The sequence below is a fragment of the Telmatherina bonti genome (genome assembly GCF_933228915.1).
Source record: "Telmatherina bonti genome assembly, chromosome: 16".
Taxonomy (NCBI): Eukaryota; Metazoa; Chordata; class Actinopteri; order Atheriniformes; family Telmatherinidae; genus Telmatherina; species Telmatherina bonti.
Window position 1 is genome coordinate 9,844,932 of NC_136614.1, and position 24,451 is coordinate 9,869,382.

General features: G+C 36.6%; 1 protein-coding gene across 1 annotated transcript in view; it reads left to right on the plus strand.

The window, feature by feature from the left end:
- Positions 1 to 1,726: 1,726 nt before the first annotated feature.
- LOC306767627 (cytochrome P450 2K1-like) overlaps positions 1,727 to 24,451 on the plus strand; it is a gene marked incomplete at both ends in the record, with an annotated part of 28,552 nt that continues 5,827 nt past the window's right edge. Inside the window, 11 exons of the mRNA XM_079255701.1 lie at positions 1,727 to 2,029; positions 3,772 to 3,916; positions 8,911 to 9,056; positions 9,300 to 9,462; positions 9,809 to 9,958; positions 10,058 to 10,218; positions 10,315 to 10,497; positions 11,713 to 11,854; positions 11,938 to 12,122; positions 12,211 to 12,352; positions 12,428 to 12,562. Coding sequence (XP_079111827.1) covers positions 1,727 to 2,029; positions 3,772 to 3,916; positions 8,911 to 9,056; positions 9,300 to 9,462; positions 9,809 to 9,958; positions 10,058 to 10,218; positions 10,315 to 10,497; positions 11,713 to 11,854; positions 11,938 to 12,122; positions 12,211 to 12,352; positions 12,428 to 12,562 — 1,855 coding nt within the window. The remainder of the gene's footprint in view (positions 2,030 to 3,771; positions 3,917 to 8,910; positions 9,057 to 9,299; positions 9,463 to 9,808; positions 9,959 to 10,057; positions 10,219 to 10,314; positions 10,498 to 11,712; positions 11,855 to 11,937; positions 12,123 to 12,210; positions 12,353 to 12,427; positions 12,563 to 24,451) is intronic.

Below are 24,451 nucleotides of genomic sequence, written 5' to 3' on the forward strand. Positions count from 1 at the left end.
GAATGGAAACCAGTTCATTCTGACCATTATGTGTGCGTCAACCCGGTTTCCTGAAGCCATCCCGTTGCGAAAGATCACCTCGAAGGCTGTGATAAAAGCCTTGACTCAGTTTTTTTCTACGTTTGGGTTGCCTAAAGTCATACAAACAGACCAGGGCACTAACTTCCAGACCTGTCTGTTTAAACATGTATTTCGGACCTTGAACGTCAAGCATGTGACCTCAAGTGCATATCATCCAGAGTCGCAGGGTGCCTTAGAAAGATGGCATCAGACTTTAAAGTCGAGGCTCCGAAAATATTGTCTGGAGTCTAAGCGTGGGATGAGGGAATCCCATTTGTTCTGTTTGCTGCTCGTGAGGCAACTCAGGAATCACTTGGATACAGTCTGGCCGAACTAGTCCTTGGGCATACACCGCGTGGCCCACTCCGAGCTCTTAAGGAAAGATTCTTGTTGCCTGTCAACGCAGCCAACCGCGACATCAGGGAGTATGTGAGAAATTTCCATTCTCGTTTGACCCATGCTAACTCTGTTCCTAAATACCACCCAGGTGAAAATGAAACGTGTATGATCGTTCAGCTGTGAAAAGAGAAATCAAAGTTGGAGATCAGGGCCTCAGCCTTCTGCCCTCTGTAGGGTCCGCGCTTTCTACAAAGTATGAGGGACCATTCGAAGTAATTGTATTGGTGAGTACAACTATCTAATCAAAACTCCAAATCGCCGTCGTAAGTCTCGGATTTGTCACAAACATGCTCAAATTGTACCACCCCCGCAAGGGTGAACCAGATGTGCACATTTCTCCTGCTCTTGTTCCAGAATTTGAACTTTCCACAGAGAAGGAAGATGGCCTAGATGTCCCAAAAACCCATTTAAATGCCCATCTTTCCAACTCGGAGATGTTATCCTCTGCCTAAGGCGCTTGACTCTCACCCAGCAGGATGATCTTCTAAAATTAGTTAATTCACATTTGTGTCTGTTCGGAGATGTTCCGACTCAGACTTCCGTCTTAATGCATGATATCGACGTACAGGAATCAAAGCCAATAAAGCAACACCCATATCGGGCTTCTCCACTGAAACGGAAACTCATGAAGCAAGAAACCGAATACTTGTTAGCTCATGGGCTAGCAAGGCCAAGCCATAGCCCATGGAGTTCACCTTGCCTAGTGGAAACCAAACCCGATGGGTCCCCCAGGTTCATCAGATTATCGTAACGTTAACTCGGTTACCATAACTGATTCTTTTCCTCTTCCCAGAGTCGAGGACTGTTGACAACATTGGAGCTGCTCGCTACGTGAGTAAACTGGATTTGTTAAAGGGTTACTGGCAAGTGCCCTTGACTAAGCGTGCTTCGGACATTTCGGCATTTGTCACTCCTGATGACTTTCTACAGTACAGTTATGGCTTTCGGTATGTGCAACGCTCCCGCTACATTTCAAAGACTTGTAAACAGAATTTTGTCTGGTCTTAAGTGCTCTGCATATCTGGATGACCTCGTCATATTCTCTGACTCTTGGTCCGAACATATAGAGGTCCTAAGAAGTGTTTAATCGTTTAGCTCAAGCCTCCCTGACTCTAAACTTGGCTAAGTGTGAGTTTGCCCGAGCCACTGTGACCTATTTGGGCCGACAAATAGGGAGAGGCCAAGTACGACCTATCGATGCTAAAATCACAGCCATCCTTAAGTATCCTATACCCACCAACGCCGTGAGCTGCATCGCTTTTTAGGAATGGTTGGTTACTACCGGACATTTCGCCGAAACTTCTCGTCTGTGGTTCGTCCACTTACTGACCTCATCAGTCCAAAACAGAAGTTCGAGTGGACTGACGAGTGCCAGACTTCATTCGAAGTAGCAAAATCCTTACTGTGTCACACTCCTGTTCTTGCGGCTCCTGATTTAGCTCGGCCGTTCAAACTAGAGGTTGATGCTAGTGCCGTAGGGGCTGTTCTGCTGCAGAAGGATTCTCAGGGGATCGACCACCCTGTCTCTTACTTCTCCAGGAAGTTTACTGAGCACCAGTGGCAGCTGGTGGTAAAAAAAAAAATTAGGGGGGGGCGCAGTTATGTAAAGGTTTAAACAAAAAGTGGGGGGGAAAAAAAACAGTACAGTAAATAATATAAAAAATCTAAATAAAAAAACACAACCACTCAAACTATATTTACATAGCACTTTTATTTAAAATAGTGCTTAAAAAAAAAACATGTTTTCCTTTCAGTACTATTACTTGAACATAAATTTGGCCCTCCTTTCTTTCAGTCCAGCACATTTGTCAATAACCTTTTGGTTAAAGTCAGTCATTTCAGTTACTAGCCCCTTTTCCATTGACAGCACTGCTAGAGCATTCAGTCTTTCTTGGGTCATAGTGTTTTGGAGAAAAGTCTTTATTCGTTTTTAAAGTTGAAAAGCATCTCTCAGCCTCAGCAGTGGTCATCGGTGTGGTGATGATGATCCTTAAGAGAGTAACTGTTTCTGAGAATACCTCCCCAAGGTTATTTTCCATAAAGAGGTCCACAGCACCACGACAGGCTTTGAACTCATCCTTGCTGTAAATAAGACTAAGCTCTGTCTTAAGCTTGTTTCCATTGGGTAGGCGTTCACAGTGCTGGTCAGTGCATCTTCAGGAAAGGGCTTGTTGTAATGTGCAAAGTGGTCACTTTGCAGTAGGGTGGCACTGACAAGGTGGTTTGTGAAGGAGAACCTTTCCCTTGTGTCCCAATATTGTATCACAGACCTACAAAAAGAGAAAAGCATTGAAAAATATCAATTCCAAATTTAAAAGAAAAAAGATGTCATTTTCAAAATCCTTTTATATTGTATTCTTTAGATAAACTTAACAAAAATACAACCTATTATGGTGGGGGTTAAAGAACCAAAGAAAAAACATGGCAGTAGTATAGTTTTCTAGTGATCATCAAAAAAATTAAACAGTTTTAGAACAGTTTAAATCTCATTTGCAGCTATTTTTTTTTGTGCTGAGACACCATATTACACATTTACTGGTGTAGATGGGAAAGTTGTGGTTAGGGTGCCTGATGACTCTTGTGAATCCAGGTGTGTGATATGAGCTGGGTCTTTCAGCACAAAAAACTGGTGTTTGGACATGCACAATAAGCAAAAAAATCTAATTTTGACATATCCTTGACTGCCAAAGTATTTTTTCCATTGGTGCATTTATTGTAATATAGTATCAGTTAATTGCCATGTTTTTTTATGTTGCTTATTTAATAATTAATGTTGCTTAAATAATGTGGTCAGCCTAACATGAACACATACAAAGAACTTTTAATACACCATGTGGTGCAGAATTAATGTATCAGTCCATTTTCTTTATGATACGTGAATTTTTTCATACACTTCCATAAACACAGATAAACTAAATAATCTTTCACTTTACAGTGAATCTGTGCTTAAAACACTATCTCACCTCCTCAGCAATCCTTTGATGTTCCTGTGGACTGGTTGTTCGTCGTCTCTTTGCGGCCTGGGAGCTGCTGCTTTCACCATGGCTTTGCTCAACCATCATACGGACAGTCTCTGCACATGACAAGAAATTATAATAGATAGTTAGGAAGTAACAATCAGTGATAACAATATTTGTGAAGTAGATAAATGTAGCCATTACCTGATCTTTTTAATGTCCTGCTGGAATTGCTGGATGCACCAGTTAATATGGACAGTCTATAGTTCTTTTCTGAAGCTTGGCATACAGGAGAGCCACGAGGCATGATATAAAAAAACAAAAGAAAAAACTTAAAATCTTGATTCTCCAGCAGCATCCCATAGGCTCCTGCCTCTCAAACAGTGTTGGGGTCAACGTCATTGGAGTCTCTTATACTCTCAAAACAGTGAATAAGATCTTTGTGCTCAAACACAGTATTGATGGCACGACTGTGAAAGTTCCACCTAACAGAGCTGGCTGTGGGTAGTCTATGGGCCACAATTTTATCAAGAACACCTGTGCGCGTTGGTGATTTTGAAAAGAAGCTGGCAAACCCAGAAAGGTCAGAAAAAAAATCCTTATTTTGGAAATGTGAGAGGTGGCCTGTTTCATTATCAGGTTGAGCTGATGTGCATAGCAGTGGCTGTAGTGGGCATTTGGGTAGATATCTTGTATCTTTCTCTGAACACCTGAGGTTGCACCCCTCATCACACTTGCTCCATCATACGCCTGACAGATGAGCTTGCCTTTCTGGTCTTCTGGAAGAATGGCAGCAAGACGCTCTTTGAGTCCAGAAGAAATAGACTCAGCTGTAGCTGACTGCAGAGGGATAAACTCAAATCTTTCCTGCAGGTTGTTTTTGCCATCAATATAGCGCAGCACAAGCACAAGTTGGGCATGTGTGGCAATGTCCATAGTTTCATCTGCCTGGATGGATATAAAGTCGCTGCTCTGAGCTTCTTGAATTATATGTTCCCTGACAGTAGTCAACATAGTCCAAAAGTTCATTTTGCACAGTTTTTGAAGTCCCTTTGAAAACAGTTGCATTATCGAGATGTTCTTTCAACACCCCATCAAGAGAGGCAACGAAATCTACTAATCCACGAAAAATTCCGGGATTTTCAGAGCTCTCACTCTCATCATGGCCTCTCAAAGCTAATTCAAAAGCTCCGCAAAATTTTACAGTCTAATATTCGTGACAGAATGTGTCGATTCTTCCTCACCTCTTCATTGTGCCTTCTAATGCCAATCCGGTAGCCTTCATCTAGCTGCTCAGCGATGCTAAGGCCTCCAAAAAAATGTAGCTTCAAGCTGTTAAGATGGATACGGCTGCTCTCGTGCCTCTTGCATTTTTTTGATGTTTGAGATCACGCACGCCCGTTGTCCACAATTTATCCGTGCCGGTCGTTTGAAACGGTAAACAGGGGAAGCAGTAGAACGAGTTACTCACGGAGCATCCACTTAGCCAGCTACGTTTCTCATAGCTGCCCCGCGAGAAACCGCGAGTGTAAGCTCGTCCTCTATCACTTGTCTGCTGCTGAATCTGTAAATCGGGCTGGTCCGGCCCAAGCTCCTTTACCCTTTTCTTTTCTTCAAGGCTGCGCCTCGCAAAAGGGTATCTCTGTAAAGAAACAACCGTGTTGTCTGCCGTAGTTTCACTAGAAGACGCCGTTCCGTAGTTGTCTTTCATTCACAGTGTAAGGCCAAGGGCGCATGTATAAATCTACTGATGTGTTTACATGATTGACAACGTCCATTGTCCAATTACATGTGACGAAAAAATAGTTACGAATATTTATTGGCTACTAATCAAAGTGGGTGTCTCTAGGGCGCAACTCTTGCGCCCTAAAGGGGATCCCTGAGGTGGCCAATGAGAGAGAGACCTGCAGTCACATGCTGGGCAAAAGTTGAAGGACATCTATTTATCTATATTAAACCGGCGCCCCTTCATTTGAAAGGACGTATTTGAAAGAAAATCCTCTTCAAAATTAATAGTGTACGTTTCTAAAAGGCTTTTGAGGTAGTACAAAATGCATTTTGTTTGAAAATGTGTAACAATTTATATGATAAAAATGATCATTTTGAGATATATTTCTGGGGAGGTCTGCGCCCTTGCGCCCTCTATTGGCCAGCCGCCACTGCTGAGCACCAGAGAAGGTACTCCACTATTGAGCAAGAAACACTTGCATTGTTGTCTCCAATACGAAGTATATCTTGGTTCTGGTGCATACCCCATTGTGGTCTTTACAGACCATAACCCTCTTGTCTTCCTCTCTCGAATGTACAATAAAAATCAACGTCTCATGTGCTGGGCTCTGCTGATCCAAGACTACCACTTGGACATCCGGCATGGGAGAGGGTCTGAAAACATTTGTGCCGATGCCCTTTCCAGAATGTGACTTTTTGTTTGACTTATGTTTTGTTTACGGAACTCCTGTCAAGGTTCTGTAACTTCAGGGGGGGGAAGTGTTATGGCTGCCTGTATTGCTTTTCAGTCTACTAATTCTGAACCTTCGGCTGGGATTTCTGCTAAAAAACAGCTCTGATTGCTGCCTCCTGGCTGGGATTGGTCCTTCATGTCACCTGCTCATCCCCACCCTGCTCATTGGATAATTGGAACTCTGAACTCGGCTGACTCCACTAATCACCAGGACTTAAAAGACACCAGGAGTCCTTCATTCAACAGCTACCACTGGCTCAGTAGTGGTCTGCCCTCAGCTTGTGTGGTGAGTCTAAACTGTTGTATGTTGGGAGGATTTTGACAGAGCTGCCTTATTTTCTGTGGTGTTCATTGTCATGGTTCTGTGATATGTTTGGTTTAACTATTCAAACAAAAAAAAAAACCTGTGTTTTTGTTCGGAAAACTGCTTTACGGGCTTGTTTTGGTCTTGGTTTGGCTATTTTGAGGCCATTCCTGGCCTGTTCTTGCTTTGTCTTCCACCATTGGACAATAAATCCGTATTGGTCCATATGTACACCTGGCCACAGGTCTTTCTTTTGTGCGGCTCAGTTGCCCTAGCAGAGTCTGGGTCATAACACTCCCATATCTGGGTGTTTTTGGGCACGGCGTGGACTTTTCAGTACAGAGGCAACCTGCCTTCAACGTTTTGTATGGTTCAAGTTTTTTCACATATTTGATTGTGATTATTTTGATTTTCTGTTTTGCATGTTTGTTTTAATTTGGCAGGTTGCTGTCTTCTGTGCTCATCTCCAGGCTGTGGACTGACAGGGTTTTATAGGTGTTTTTTATTTAGCTTTTTAACCATTTGTTGTATTAAATAAACTTTGGTTTTATTGTGAGACCCACAATCACTGTCTGAACTTTTGTCAAACTTGTGGCTGTGTTGGCCAATTGCTATGGAGTCACCCCTAGCTGGCATTGTCTGACTCATCCTCCTCTAGCCACACTAAAATGCTTCAAATGAAACGCTTATCTTTCCTGCAAAATGTTTGAAACACTCCTCCTTTACCTTTTAGCCTCACTTCAACCATTCAAAAGTCACTCTTCCACTCATTCAGGAGATATGTGCTATGATTTTGGTCTTTGTAACATGTAAAAATTTTGAAGTTGTCAGGTTTTTGTCAAATTTGCAAATTTCCTGTAATTGGGCAAATCAGAAATGGAAGGACCTGCGTCCAACTGGACAGTCCACTAGCACCTTCCTACAGTGTCATCTACTGTTTGATTTCGTGCTTGTGCTGTTCTCACTCGTGTAAGTTGCTTTGGATTAAAGGGTCTAAATGACTGTAGAATAGAAATACGGTGCGAAGTTTGGCCATCCGAGAGAGGTTCAAAGTAAAGCTGCTGCTTTCTCATAAGAGAAGCCAGATGAGGGGCTTCAGGCATCTGGTTTGAACATCTATCTGGTGAGGTTTTGCAGGAACATTCCACCAGTAGGAGACCTGGGGAAAACCTGGGACGTGTGGAGTTACTATGTCTCTTGGTCGGTTTGGGAATGTGTCAGGATTCCCCCTGGACAAGCTGGAAGCAGTGGCTGGAAGGAGGGAAATCTGGCCTCTAGGTAGCTGCCCTTGTGACCCGGCCCTGAATAAGCATCAGAGAATGGATGGATGGATGTGCTAATGCACTGCAATGAAGTAGTAGCACTTCCAACATTCTAGATAACCAAAGACTATTTTTAAAGATTTACTGACAAATCTGTGCTGTGCATGCTGGGCCAGTAAATCCCGTGAATACGAGACCAGGTCATTAAGTCCTGTGAGTAGAAATAAGGCCAGGTGACAATGGGGAGTCTAGGGGGAAAGGAGGAGCAACTTAAACCAGATTCTATTATGGTGTTTATGAAGATGAAATATGGTCAAGACGTATGTACATTTTTAACGTTCTGGTGTGAAGAATGTGGATTTCCTGAAGAAAGCTCCATTAGCATGTATCAGATGGAAAAGTTAGAACAGAAAAAATTTAATGTGCACGCTGGTTAGACATTCGCTTGAGAAAATTTGCTTAGTGTGGACAGCAATTTGTGTATATAATTTTGATGCTAGGTACAACAGGTATGTGGATCTGACAACCACTTTAACATTTGCAGATCTTTCACGGGAGTTGCCATCATATAAGCAAACTTACACACGTGCTAATGTGTGTATAGCCACTATGGCCCCATAATGTCAACCAAGCCAGCCAATCACACAATTTTAATTCACCCAGGAAAAGAGTCACCAAAAAATAACAAAAAAAACCTACTATATTTCCATACAACTCTCCAGAGAATAGCAGGTCAGACCTCTAATTTTAATTCCTCTTATGGAGAGTGAACCAACACATTAAAACTATGCTGTGTATAACTTCCACCACACCTGCTTAAAACCAGGGTTGTACAGCCCTGCAGGGTTTCACTTTTCAGTGTCTCCCTCTCAAACATTACCAGACTCAAATTTTGATTCAACTTCAAAAGCTGTTGGATTCATTTTACTTGTCAGATGTGTTGGAGCAGGGAAGCATTGAAATTTTGCTGGACCAAATGGAATAGTTTTGTTAAGCATTGTTGTGGTCGCTACTCAAAGCTCCTTCTGAGCAAAACTAGCTTTACTTCACAGTAGGGGTGTTTAAAACGGCAGATTTAACCACACTGGTGGTTAGAAATCAGCTCATTTTCCATGCTTTCACAAAAACAGCCAGACTGGGCTCATTTAGGACAATCTAGGTTAGTGCAGACATAATGTCCTACCTGTCACATGTCTGAGAAAACCAGTAGTAAACTTGACATGTTGTTTGTCCAGACAAATCAAGTCAAATGGATTATCTATGTCTCCAGGTTGGCAAATATTTAAATTGGATTAAAAAAAACTTATATTGGGTTTATATTGTACTGCAGAATGCTCCTCCTCCTTCCCCACTTTGCTTTAAATGACTTTAGTCCAGTCAGAACACAGACAGTTTGTCTTACCATCATGGGGGTGTTGGATTTTCTCCTCCAGTCTTTTAGTCCCGTCTCTCTGTTGATGTTCTCAGTGTTTCTGCTGCTTATCTATCTCTACCCCCCCTTCATGTTCAGCTTCCAGCAACACAAAGCAGAGCCACCGGGACCAAGACCACTTCCCCTACTGGGCAACCTGCTGCAGCTGGATGCAAAGAGACCTGATAAAACATTCCTGCAGGTGAAGCAGATCCAGTAAAAGTCAACTATGTTGAGTTCAGCTGTTTAATTGTTGAGGCTGAAAATACAATTCCAGCTTTCCTTTTTGTTTTTTTTCTCAGATGTTTCTAGAAAAATTAAGACCATTAAATAATACGGCTGTATTGCTGTTTGTTGCGTAGACCTGGTTGAATAATGTTGTTTTAAATGTTCCTCTTTAAATGTTTTTTTTTTTTTGGTACTAAATTTAGTTTCTTCATCTTAGTTATCCAAGAAGTATGGATCTGTGTTCACGGTCCACGTGGGATCTAAGAAAGTGGTGGTCCTGGCAGGATACAAGACAGTGAAGGAGGCGCTCGTCAATTATAAAGACGAGTTTGGAGAGCGGGACCCACCAAGAGTCATAAAGGATGCAAACCTGCACCATGGTAGGAGAATTTCTCCATTCTGAACATATAAATGTGCACAAATGCAGAATTTCCCTAAATGTAAAAACTGTTGTACACAGTTCTGATAGAAGTTTGGAATTAATCACTAAAATTAAACATCGGCCTACTTGTATGATATTTTATATCAGATTGACCTTAGAAGACCTGACCTTGCAGGCTGAGTAACAGGAAAACACTGATAATGTGTCCAGAATCTTCTGTACTGAACTTGATGATTCTGATGAAGATTATAAACGAACCAAGAATCTGAAGCTTCTCTTTAACAACTCAGTGGATTCATACCCCTCTGGTTTACTACACATTTTCTACAACTTGTTTAAACCAGGGGTAGCTTTTGGAAATGGGGAGTTGTGGAAGGAAATGAGGCGTTTTGCTCTGATGAACCTGAAAGACTTTGGGATGGGAAAGAGATCATGTGAGGACAAAATCATTGAGGAAATTCATCACATCATTGAGGAGTTTAAGAAATTCAAAGGTATCATCACTCACCTTGAAATACTGAAAATACTTTTTACTTTTACTGCAGATATGGAGATTTACCCCTCAGTGCTAATAAAGTGATTCATCATTGCAGGTGAAGCCTTTGATATGAGCAAAGTGATGAATTATGCTCTGTGTAACATAATCTGCTCCATGATCTACGGCAGCAGATTTCAGTATGATGCTGCAGACTTTGTCAACATTGTAAATCAAACAACAAGAGGCAACTTCTTACTTGGCTCCCCTGGTGTGCAGGTAGTGTTTGCACTACAAATATTCATCAGAAAAAAACTCAAAAACTTAAACTGTTAAAACAGTCCCTTAAATTATCTTGTTTGTGTTCATCAACAGTTGTACAACATTTTCCCATGGATTGGCAAACTGTTTTGCTCTGCCCAGAAGGAAATAAGCTCCATATATGCAGCTAACAAATGTCACCATCGAAAGCTACTGAACAGTTTGAAAGAGAACCTCAATCCACAGATGTGCAGCAGCATCGCAGAGGCCTTCATGCTCGTACAGCAGCAGCGGGAGGTGAGAAACCCGAAACCCTCCTTTTTTCTAATTTTTTTCTGATTTTAGGCATCGACTAGAATGTTAACATGTAATTAAATAGTTTTTGTCTTAGTCAACCAATGAGCAGGAAGTCCTGTCCTGACGTGACCGGCACTGAAAAAGCCAAACCTTATCATTTGACATAAACTGTCTGCTCTAGAATAAAGGAGAAAAACACACAGCGTACCAATGAGCACAGACAAAAAGTCTCCTCTGGATCAAACAAAGAATATTATTTACATTTAGACTAAACAAACATTAAAAATTAAATTTATTCACAAATAAGGATAAAATGCATCTGCTGAAACATGGTAAAAGATCTGGGGTTATCCACAAGGAAGAGGGCAACAGCTGTGGGCACAACAATTTAACACCCAGCAGATTTTCATAGCATGAACACAGCTGTTTACTTTTTATAGATGGGCCAAACTGATAAGGCGAAAGTGTCAAATACCTGGCTACGGCAGCCCATGAGTGCCAAAAGACAACTGGTTATACTGGGGAAAACCCAAGACCTATAATATATGAGAATTTGATTTAGTCATTCAGTGCTTTTCTTTTAGTTAAATTTAGCAGTTATGAGTGGTTTATTGGTTGGTGAATGAGAAAAGAAACATTACTGACATGTGATAGAAGCTCCATTCCAACCCATGTTAGATTAGTTTGTTGTTTCTAACTACTGCTAACAGCAGATTCTGTTAAAGACAATATAAAATATACAATATAAAAATATGTTTCATATGTGACGATGAATTTGTTTGGTTACTTGAATTAATAGATTCTGAATGGAATAAAAAGTTATATAGATGTAACAATGGAGAACAAAAAGTCTCAACAGGGAAAAACGATGAATTGAAAAATCATTCTAATCATTTAATTACTAAATCTTAGAACCCTGAATCTTGATCATAAACAAATCATGAGGAACCTAAGATGGTACACTTAGGTATTATTATTTTAATTTAGTCAATAATTACTGCCGTTATTATGTAAAACAGTTTGGCTGTTCTTTGACATGAAAAGTGCTGTATAAATGAAATTTAATTTAATTTTGGAGGGTACATGCCTTTTTTTCACTGTTAGCTTTGAATGTAATAAAAAAAAAAAAGTTAATTGAAGGGTGTGTTTAATTTGTTTTCTCCTTATTTTACATACAGACTTGAATTATATAAATGTTGCTGATTTCATCCACAGAAGTCTGGGATCCCCAACAATCACTTCCACAGTACAAACCTTCTGGTAACAATAATGAACCTGTTCAGTGCTGGGATGGAAACAACCACTATTACACTCAGATGGGGGATTCTGTTTATGGTCAAGTATCCAAAAATACAAGGTAGGGAGCAGAATATATTTTATGAATTTTTTTTCTGAAAGAATTACCTTCATCTTTGCCATTCATTCCTCTTAATCCTGCAGATCAGGTCCAGGAGGAGCTGAACCGAGTGATTGGAGGTCGTCAGGTGCAGGGGGAGGACCGACAGAAGCTGCCTTTCACAAACGCTGTAATCCATGAGACACAGAGACTGGCCAACATCGTCCCCTTGTCTCTTTTCCACAGAACTAGCCAAGACGTGACCTTCCAGGGTCATTTCATTAAGAAGGTCGGACGTGTTTAAAACCCCAGACTGTTTCTGGAATGATCAATATGTTTCTATGATGTGAGATTTGCTATTTAAACATTGTCTCCAGGGCACCACAGTGATTCCTCTCCTGGCATCTGTCCTGTATGATGAGAGCGAGTGGGAGAAGCCCAACAGCTTCCATCCGGCCCACTTCCTGGATAAAGATGGAAGGTTCCTCAAACGGGATGCCTTTATGCCTTTCTCTGCAGGTTTGTGACATTCATCTTCATATTAGCAGGATATTTTACAGGTTCCAGGCAGTAGCTGTGGATCTGTTTCTGCAGGTCTCAGGATGTGTCCTGGAGAGAATCTGGCCAGGATGGAACTCTTCTTGTTCTTTGCCACTCTTCTGCAACGCTTTCGGTTTTCTCCTCCACCTGGAGTTTCAGAGGAAGAACTGGATCTGACTCCACAGGGAGGTTTCGCTGTCCACCCTCTCCCCCACAAACTGCGTGCAATTTCCCTAACGTGTAGTTAATAATACAAAAAAAAAAAAACAATAAATACCTTCACATCACAAGGAATAGTTTGAATTCTTTTCATCAATAATGGTGTGTTCAGACCAAACGCGTTTTGAGCATCCAGAGCGGCAGGTTTACATGTAAAGTCTATGTGGAGGCACGTCAAAGGGGCGTTGAGCTTTCTCGCGTCGCTGAAAATTTAACAAGTTTAAGTTTCCGCGGGAACATGTGTCAAAAGCCAGAGATGGAAAATCTGAACTTTGGCCGCTTGACGCGGGGCGTCAACCAATCAGAGCAATCAGCTCGCAGCTCCTGGAGTACACCTTCGATTTATGTGGTGAACCCAGACACAGGGCTGAGATGCCCTACGACAGTGTTCTACATGCATGCAGCTCACCGACTTTTGACTTGCGGCTCATGAAGCAGCAAGATGCCCCTAATTTTTGCAATATTACGCAGGTGGAAGAAGGCGGTTCTAGAAACCTGGTTTAAATGTGAGCTAAAAGACAAGTCCTGGTCAATAATGACTCCAAAATTTCTCACAGTGGTACTGGAGGCCAGATTAATGCCATCCAGATTAATTACATAACTGGATAATTTGTTCTAAGTTTTCAGGCCCGAAGATAACAACCTCTGTCTGGTCTGAGTTTAAAGGGAGAAAATTCAGTCATCCAGGTCTTGATGTCTGTAAGACACTTTTGTAATCTAAGAAACTGATTGGTTTCATCTGGCTTCATGGAAAGGTAGATCTGAGTGTCATCTGCATAGCAATGAAAATTTATACCATGCTGTCTGATATTATTTCCTAAGGGAAGCATGTATAATGTGACAAGTATTGGTCCAAGTACAGAACCCTGAGGAACTCCATGACTTACCCTGGTGTGTGAGGAAGACTCATCATTTACATATACAAACTGAAATCTATTAAATAAATATGACTGGAACCAGTCTAATGTGGTCCCTTTAATCCCAATAACATGTTCCAGCCTCTGTAGCAGAATATTGTGATCAATAGTGTCGAGTGCAGCACTGAGATCTAAAATGAGTACAGATCGAAGTCCTTTATCTGAGGCCATGAGAAGGTCATTACTGACTCTCACCAGCTCTGTCTCTGTGCTACAATGAGCTCTAAATTCTGACTGAAACTCTTCAAACAGATTGTTTCTGCTCAGATAGGAACATAGTTGGGTTGAAACTGTTTTCTCAAGAATTTTAGACAAGAATGGGAGATTAGATATTGGTCTATGATTAGCTAAAACTTCTGGATCCAGAGTTGTTTTTTTAAGCAACGGTTTAATTACAGCTGTTTAAAATATTGAGGTAGATATCCTATTAATTAATTGATCAGGTCCAGTACATATGTATTGATTAAGAAACATATTTCCTTGAATAATCTGGTTGGGATGGGGTCTAAAACACAGGTTGAAGGTTTAGATGAAGCTATTTTGTTGGTTAACTCTGAGAGCTGTACAGGCAAGAAATGGTCCAAATGAAAATCAGCTTCTAAAGACGTCTCTAAGACTGCTGCAGATGAAATAGCATTAGCAGTGTTAAGGTTATTACTGATTTCCTTCCTGATAGAAACTATTTTGTTTACAAAGAAACTCATAAAGTCATCACAGCTGAGGTTGAAAGGAATAGATGGCTCAACAGCACTATGGCTCTTAGTCAGTCTGGTTCCAGTGCTGAAAAGAAACCTGGGGTTGTTCTTGTTCTCCTCTATCAATGATGAATAATAAGCTGTTCTAGTCACATGCAAGGCTTTTGTATACACTATTAAACTGTCTTTCCAGACTATGTGACACTCTTCTAAGCCAGATGAACGCCATTTTCTTTCCAAGCGTCTTGATGTCTGTTTTAAAGCTTGAAGCTGGGAATTAAACCACCGGCCCGCTTCTTCTGACTGGTTCTCTTCTTCTTTAGAGGAGCAACATTATCTAGTGTTAAACGCATTAAAGCTGTCATTCCAGCAACACATTCATCGACCTGTGTTGGAGTAAAGCTTGGATGGGTGTTTCCTGTCAGGTTAACACATGGTGTTGGAGGAAATACTGCTAAAATAGACTTCTTCAATTTGTTAACACTATCTGACAAACATCGACTATAATGAATTTTCTTCTCAGCCCTTGTGTAGTCAAGTAAACTCAAAAGTTATTGAAAAAATTATCAGACAGCAGAGGGTTATGAGGGAAAAACTGTTAGTTGATCACTTTTAATGCCATATGTCAGAACAAGATCCAGAGTGTGACGATGAGAATGAGTCGGTCTGTGGACATTTTGTGAAAATCCAATTGAACTTAATATAGTTAAAGGCAATGGTTAAACCGTCATGTTCATTATCAAGATGAATGTTAAAATCCCCCAGAACAATGACTTTATCAGTATTCAGCACTAAGTCTGATAAGAGGTCTGAGAAGTCAGTTACAATCATTATGGGTTTTGGGGAGGGTGGCGGCAGGGGTGAGATTACAGAAGAGCATGTGTCATGACATAGTATACTATGTGTCAAGAAATCTCAGTATTGTATGTGTCAAAAAGACAGTATTGTGTGGATTGTATGTATTGTATTATATTGTGCATTGTATGGGTAAAAAAAGAATTTATAGTTTTGTATGAGTCAAAAAATGTCACAATATTGTGTATGTACAGAACTGTGTGCCAAAAAATGGCTGAATTGTATGTGTCCTGACATAGTCATTGTGTGTGAAAATATGTCATAGTATTGAATGTGTAAAAAATGTAATGTGTGAGCAACGACAATGTTGTATGTCAAAGGAATTCAGTATTGTATGTAAGAAATTGTATGTTTAAAAAATATAATGGTATTGTGTTTGTCAAAAAATATAGTATTGTATGTTAAGTGTCTTAATATTGAATGCATCAAAAACGATGGTATTGTGTGACAAATAACATTGTATGTGTCAAAAATGTGATAGTTTTGTATGTTTTACAAGATTGTATGTGAAAAAAGTATTGCATATGTGAAAAATGTCATTGTATGTGTAAAAAAAGACAATATTGTATGTGTCAAAAATTACATTAAATGTGCCAAAAAATGTCAAAAGTGTGATTGCACTGTATGTGTAAAAAAAAAAATAAATAAAAAAAAAAAATAAAAAAAAGATGGTATTGTCTGTCTAATACATACATAATATATAATACATAGTATTGCATGTGTCAAAAATGACTTGTCTGAGTTACGACATATATCTAAAAAAATGTCATAGTATTGTATGTGTGAAAAATGTCATAGAATTGTACATGTAAAAAAATGACAGTATTCAATTCAATTAAATTCAACTTTATTTATATAGCGTCAAATCACGGCAATGCCATCTCAAGATGCTTTACAGACAGAGGGGAAAACATAATGAAAGCCAATTTATAACAGCCTATATAAGGAAACCAGCAGATTGAGCAAGCACACTGGCAACAGTGGGAAGGAAAAAACTCCCTTTTAACAGGAAGGAAACCTCCGGCAGAACCCGGCTCAGGGACAGGCAGCCATCTGCCTCTGCTCTGTGGGGGAAAGAGGACAGAAAAACAGACAACAGGAACTGCTACTCCCGGCCAAGGAGACCTGCTGAGACAGGAGACAGGAGACACACATGTTAATGATGCAACACTGTTATTGTGTCTGAAGACTAGACTTCAGCCTAGACTTAAAGGTGGGGAGGGTGTCTGCTTCCCTAACACTAACTGGGAGCTTATTCCACAAGAGAGGGGCCTGCTTTGAGACTCAAGGAACCACAAGTAAGCCTGCAGTCTGTGAACGAAGTACTCTACTTGGTTTATAAGGAACAATGAGGTCTTTGATATATAGTGGTGCTTGGTTGTGGAGGGCTTCATATGTAAGGAGAAGGATTTTAAATTCTATTCTAGATTCAACAGGCAGCCAATGAAGAGGCTAAAACTGGAGAAATATGATCTCTCATGCTGGTTCTGGTCAGGACTCTGGCTGCAGAATTCTGGATCAGCTGAAGGATTTTCAGGGCATATTTAGGACAGCCCAGTAATAGAGAGTTACAGTAATCTAATAGAGAGTTACAGTAATCTACAGTTACAGTACAAGTACAGTTACAAGTTACAGTACTGTGTGTAATGACACAGTATTGTATGTGTAAAAAAATGACAGTAGTTTGTGTTAAAAATGTCATTGTATTGTATGTATTGTTTGTATGCAAAATGACAGCTATGTTTTAGTGATGACATAGTATTGTATGTTGAAATAGTCCGTATTGTGTTGAAAAAATGTAATTGTATTGTATAAAAAAAATGAAAGTATTTTGTTTATGATATAGTATTGTGTGTCAAAAAATGTCACAGTATTGTATGTGCAAAAAACTTTGTAGTCTGGCATGTGTCAAAAAATGACAGTATTGTGTGTGCAAAAACATAGTACTGTATTTAAGAAAAATGACGGTATTGTGTTGTGACGAATTGTATATGTAAAAAAGTAATGTTATTATGTGTCATGACACTTTGAATATGTTGAAAAATGTCATAATATTGGAATTGTTAAATAGTACTGTGTGTGCAACAACATAGAATTGTATGACCAAAAACTTAGTGACGTATGTGTCACGACAGTATATTGTATGTTTAAAAAAGTGTCATAGTATGTGGCAAAACATGTTAAAGTATTGTATGTATTAAAAATGACGAGATTGTGAGTAAACACAGTACTGTATGTGTCAAAATATATCAGTATTGTATGTGTCACAACATAGTATTGTATGTGTGAAAAATGTCAATATTGTATGTCAAAAATTGTTATAGGTTAATACATGTAACACTACGTGTTACTACATACTATTGCATGTGTCAAAAATACCATCATATTGCAAGTGTTATAAAATGTCAGTATTTTTTTCATGAAAACTTGTCTGTGTCAAAACTGTCATGTTAATCTGTGTTATGACATTTTCTGTGTCAAAGTATTGTATGTGTCAAGACATAGTATTGATTATCTTTTAAAATGTCATAGTATTGCATGTTTAAAAAATGACAGTATTGTGTAATGATAGTATTGTGTGTCCAAAATGTCATAGTATTGTATGTGTGAAAAATTTCATGGTATTGTGTGTCATGACATTTTGTATGTGTCAAAACATTTCAGAGCATTTTTTGTTACAACATAGTATCGTATGTAATTAAAAAATAGTTATAGTATTGCATATATAAAAAATGACGGTATTACATTAGTCACGACATAGTATTTTGTGTGTCAAAAAATTGTCATTGTATTGTTAATGTCCCAACATAGTATTGTATTGTGAAAACATGTCATAGTATTGCATGTGTCAAAAAATGCAATTGTGTTGTACATGTAAAATATAAAAGACAGTATTGTGTAACAGCATAGTATTGTATGTGTCAAACAATGTCCTTGTATTGTATATGTGAAATACAGTAGTGTGTGTGTGTAACAACATAGTATTTTATCTGTCAAAAATTTTCATAGTATTTCATAGTATTATATGTGTCACAACATGGTATTGAGTGTGTGAAAAAAGTGTAATAGTACTGTATGTGTCTAAAAATGTCCTTGAATTGTGTATGTGAAATAAAGACAGTACTGTGAGTAATAACAATATTGTATGTGTCAAAGATTTTTATAGTATACCATGTGTCAAAAAAGTCATATGTTGTATTTATCAAAATATTGTAATGTATGTGTGAAAAAAGTCATAACATTCTATATGGCAAAAAATGTTGATGTATTGTATGTATTAAAAATGACGAGATTGTGAGTAAACACACAGTGCTGTATGTGTAAAAAAAAAATCAGTATTTTATGTGTGAAGAAATGCCTTAGCATTGTATGTTTAAAAAAATGTCAGTATTGTATGTCAAAAAATGTTAGTATTGTATGTGTCAAAAATCGTCATAGTATTCTATGTGTCAAATTTTTTTTATAGTATTATATGTGTGAAAAAATGTCATTGTATTGTATATGTGAAAATATGTCAGTATTGCATTTGTCACATTGCATGTGACATGTGGGGTGCCAAAATATGTCATAGTATTTGCATGTGTCACAACATTGTATTGTATGTGTAAAAAAAAAAAAAAAAGTCAGTGTTGTATGTGTCATAACATAGTATTGGATGTGTTATAATATATATAATGGAGTATGTTTAAAACATTTACATTATTTTGTTTAACTTCATAATGTTGTATGTGTAAATAAAAATGTCATAGTATTGTATGTGTCAAAAAGGTAATGGTATTTTGTGTCATGATGTATTGTATGTATCAAAAATGTTCATATTGTATGTCCAAAAATCTCATTGCAATGTATGTATCAAAAATGATCTTATTGTGTTAGTAACAACAAAGTATTGTAGGTGTAAAAAATGTATTCTGTGTGACTACATACTATTGCATGTGTCAAAAATACTATCATGTTGTATATTTTATAAAATGTCAAAGTATTGCATGTGTCATGACATAGTATTGCATTTGTCATAAAAATGTCATATGTCATATGTTTGAAAAATGATGGTATTGTGTAATGATAGTATTGTATGTCAAAAATGTCAGTGTAGTTTGTCACGACATAGTATTGTATTTGTGAAGAAATGTCATAGTATTGCATGTGTAAAAAATATAGTAGTATTATAATAGTATTGTGTGTGTAACAACATGATATTGTATATAATAAAAAATGGCATATTGTATGTCACGACAGTGTTTTATGTGTGAAAATATGTCTTCATTCAAAAATGTCATATGTTGTATGTATCAAAAATGACAATATTGTGTGTATAAAAATATACAATTGTATGTAAAAAATATCAGTAATGTGTGTCGACATAGTATTGTATGTATGAAAAAAAACTATTGTGTTTTAAAACATTGTACACATTGTACTATATGTGTCAAAAAAATCAGTATTGTATGTGTCACGACATATTGTATGTGTCATAATATTGAATGTGTCAAAATGTTCTCGTGTTGTATGTGTCACACAATCATTGTTATACAATACATTGTCATTGTATTGTATATGTGAAATAAAGTGAGTAACAACATAGTATCGTATATATCAAAAATCATCATAGTATTTCATGTGTCAAAAAATGTAATAGTATTGGATGTGTGAAAACATGTCATAGCATTGTATGTGTTAAAAAATGTCAGTATTTGTCAAAAACTCTCGTAGCAATGTATGCATCAAAAATGATCGTATTGTGTTAGTAGCAACAAAGTATTGTAAGCGTTAAAAAGTATAGTATTCTATGTGTGACTTCTACTGCATGTGTCAAAAATACCATCGTATTGCATGTGTTATAAAATGTCATTGTATTTTTTATGAAAAATGACAGTATTGTGTCATGTAAAACTATTGTCTGTGTCGAAACTGCCATGTTAATGTGTGTCATGTTTTGTCTGTGTCAAAAATGTCAAAGTATTGTATGTGTCATGACATAGTATTGCATTTGTCATGAAATGTCATAGTATTGTATGTTTGAAAAATGACAGTATTGTGTAATAATAGTCAAAAAGGTTAGTATTGTATCTGTAAAAAATGTCATGGTTTTGTGTGTCATGACATTTTGTATGTGTCAAAATTCATTAGTATTGTATATTTTGCAACATAGGTATAGGTTAAAAAAAAAGGATTATGTTATTGCATGTGTCAAAAAAATATCATTGTATTGTTTGTCACGACATAGTATTGTATGTGTTAAGAAATGTCATAGTATCGCATGTGTAAAAAAAGTACGGGTATTGTGTGTGTAACAACATAGTATTGTATGTGTGAAAAATGTCATGGAATTGTGTGTCATGACATTTTGTATGTGCCAAAAAATTTCAGGGTATTTTATATGTGACAACATGGTATTGTATGTAATAAAAATGTTATAATATTGCATGTGTTAAAAATGAGAGTATTTTGTGTCAAAAAAATGTCATAGTATTGCATAAATAAAAAAATGATGGTATTGTTTTAGTAACGACATAGTATCCTATGTGTCAAAAAAATGTTATAGTATGTTACGTCCAAAAATGTCGTGGTATTGTTTGTACTGAAAATCACGGTATTGTGTAAGTAATAACATAGTATTGTATAGCGATAAAACATCATAGTATGTATCAAAAAATGACAGTAAAGTGTATGGAACAAAGTGTTGTATGTGTGAAAACATGTCATAGTATTGTATGTGTCATGACATAGTATTGTATGTGTCAAAAAATGTCCTTGTATTGTATATGTGAAATAAAGACAGTACTGTGTGGAACAACACAGTATTGCATGTCGAAAAAAATGTCATAGTATTGTACGTGTAAAAAGACTGACACTACTGTGTGTGTAACTTCACAGTATTGTATGTGTCAAAAAATGTCATCGTATTGTATGTGTCACGACATTGTCTTGTATGTGTTGTAAAATGTAATGGAATTGTATGTATCAAAAAGGACCATTGTGTAATTACAGTATTGAATGTCGAAAAATGTCTTAGAATTGTGTGTCAGAAAATTTATGGTATTGTGTGTCATGACATTTTGTTTGTCAAAAACGTCTAAGTATCTGATGTGTTACAACATAGTAAAGCGCGTGTGAAAAAATGTCAGTATTGTATTTATTAAAAATTTTGGTATTAGTAATGATATATTATTGTCACAAACAATGTCAGTACTGTATGTGTCACTACATAGTTTTGGATGTGGTGAAGACTGCCTTCGTATTGTGTGTGCTATAAAATGTCATAGTATTGTATGTATTAAAAATGACAGTATTGCGCGTGTGAAGACATGGTATCGAATTTTGAAAAATGAAATTGTATTGCATGTGTAAAACAATCTCATAGTATTGCATGTGTTAAGAAATGACATAATATTGAATGTGTCAAAATATGTCCTTGTATGTTTGAAATAAAGACGGTACTGTGTGTTTAACAACATAGCATTGTATGTGTCAGAAAATGTAATAGTATAATATGTGTCATGACATAGTACTGAATGTGTCTAACAATGTCCTTGTATTGTATATGTGAAATAAATACAGCACTGTGTGTTATAACATGGTATTGTATGTGTCAAAAATTTTCAATGTATTCCATGTGTAAAAAAAAAGTCATATGTTGTATGTATCAAAAATGACAGTATTGTGTGTATAAAAATATAGAATTGTATGTCAAAAATATCATAGTAATGTATGTGTCGACAGTATTGTATGTGTTAAAAAAATGTCATAATATTGAATGTGTCAAAATATTCTCGTATTATATGTGTCAGACAATGTCATTGTATATGTGAAATAAAGAGAGTATTGTGTGAGTAACAACATAGTATCGTATATGTCAAAAATCATCATAGTATTTCATGTGTCAAAAAATGTAATAGTATTGGATGTGTGAAAACATGTCATAGTATTGTATGTGTTAACAAAATGTCAGTATTGTTTGTCAAAAACTCTCGTAGCAATGTATGCATCAAAAATGATTGTATTGTGTTAGTAGCAACAAAGTATTGTAAGTGCTAAAAATACAGTATTCTATGTGTTACTACTACTGCATGTGTCAAAAATACCATCGTATTGCATGTGTTATAAAATGTCATATTATTGTATTTTTATGAAAAATGACAGTATTGTGTCATGTAAAACTATTGTCTGTGTCAAAACTGCCATGTTAATGTGTGTCATGATGTTTTGTCTGTGTCAAAAATGTCAAAGTATTGTATGTGTCATGACATAGTATTGCATTTGTCATGAAATGTCATAGTATTGTATGTATTAAAAATGACAGTATTGTGTGTGTGAAGACATGGTATTTCATTTTGAAAAATGAAATTGTATTGTATGTGTAAAACAATCTCATAGTCTTGCATGTGTCAAGAAACAACATAATATTGAATGTGTCAAAAACGTTATAGTGTTGTATGTGTCATGTCATAGTACTGTATATGTGAAAAAATATCATAGTATTGTTTGTGTCAAAAATGTCATGGAATTGTGTGTCATGAAATTTTGTATGTGTCAAAAAATTGTATAGTATTTGATATGTCACAACATAGAACATTTTTATTACATACAATACTATTATAGCATGTGTCAAAAATGTTACAGTATTGTATGTGCGAAAGAACGTCAGTGTTGTATTTGTAAAAAAATGTCATAACATTGCATGGATCAAAAATGACAGCATTGTGTGTTTAACAACATAGCATTGTATGTGTCAGAAAATGTAATAGTATTATATGTGTCACGACATAGTACTGAATGTGTCTAGCAATGTCTTTGTAATGTATATGTGAAATAAAGAAAGCACTGTCTGTCATAACATAGTATTGTATGTGTCAAAAATTTTCAATGTATTCCATGTGTATGTATTCATATGTTGTATGTATCAAAAATGACAGTATTGTGTGTATAAAAATATAGAATTGTATGTCAAAAATATCATAGTAATGTATGTGTCACGAAATAGTATTATATGTGTTAAAAAAATGTCATAATATTGAATGTGTCAAAATATTCTCGTATTATATGTGTCAAACAATGTCATTGTATTGTATATGTGAAATAAAGAGAGTATTGTGTGTGTAACAACATAGTATTGTATATGTCAAAAATCATCATAGTATTTCATGTGTCAAAAAATGTAATAGTATTGGATGTGTGAAAACATGTCATGGTATTGCATGTGTCATGACATAGTACTGTATGTGTCAAAAAATGTCCTTGTATTGTATATGAAATAAAGACAGTACTGTGTGGAACAACACAGTATTGCATGTCGAAAAAAATGTCATAGTATTGTACGTGTAAAAAAACTGACACTACTGTGTGTGTGTGTAACTTCACAGTATTGTATGTGTCAAAAAATGTCATCGTATTGTATGTGTCACGACATTGTCTTGTATGTGTTATAAAATGTAATGGAATTGTATGTATGAAAAAGGACCATTGTGTAATTACAGTATTGGATGTCGAAAAATGTCTTAGAATTGTGTGTCAGAAAATTTATGGTATTGTGTGTCATGACATTTTGTTTGTCAAAAATGTCTAAGTCTTGGATGTGTCACAACATAGTAAAGCATGTGTGAAAAAATGATAGTATTGTATTCATTAAAATTTTGGTATTAGTAATGATATATTATATGTCAGTACTGTATGTGTCACTACATAGTTTTGGATGTGGTGAAGACTGCCTTTGTATTGTGTGTGCTATAAAATGTCATAGTATTGTATGTATAGTATTTAATTTTGAAAAATGAAATTGTATTCCATGTGTAAAACAATCTCATAGTATTGCATGTGTTAAGAAATGACATAACATTGAATGTGTCAAAAACGTTATAGTGTTGTTATGTGTCACGTCATAGTACTGTATATGTGGAAAAAATGTCATAGTATTGTTTGTGTCAAAAATGTCATGGAATTGTGTGTCATGAAATTTTGTATGTGTCAAAAAATTGTATAGTATTTGATATGTCACAACATAGAACATTTTAATTACATACAATACTATTATAGCATGTGTTAAAAATGTAATAGTATTGTATGTCAAAAACTGTCATTGTATAAAATGTTTTACGACATAGTATTGTATGTGTGAAAACGTCATTGTATTGCATGTGTCAAAAAATGTTTTTATATGTGTCAAAAAAATGGTATTGTGTATAGTACTGTATGTATCAAAAATCACTGTATTGTGTGAGTAACAATATAGTATTGTTTGTCAAAAATGTTATAGTATTGTATGTGCGAAAGAACGTCAGTGTTGTATTTGTAAAAAAAATGTCAACATTGTATGGATCAAAAATGACAGCATTGTGTGTTTAACAACATAGCATTGTATGTGTCAGAAAATGTCACAGTATTGTATGTGTGAA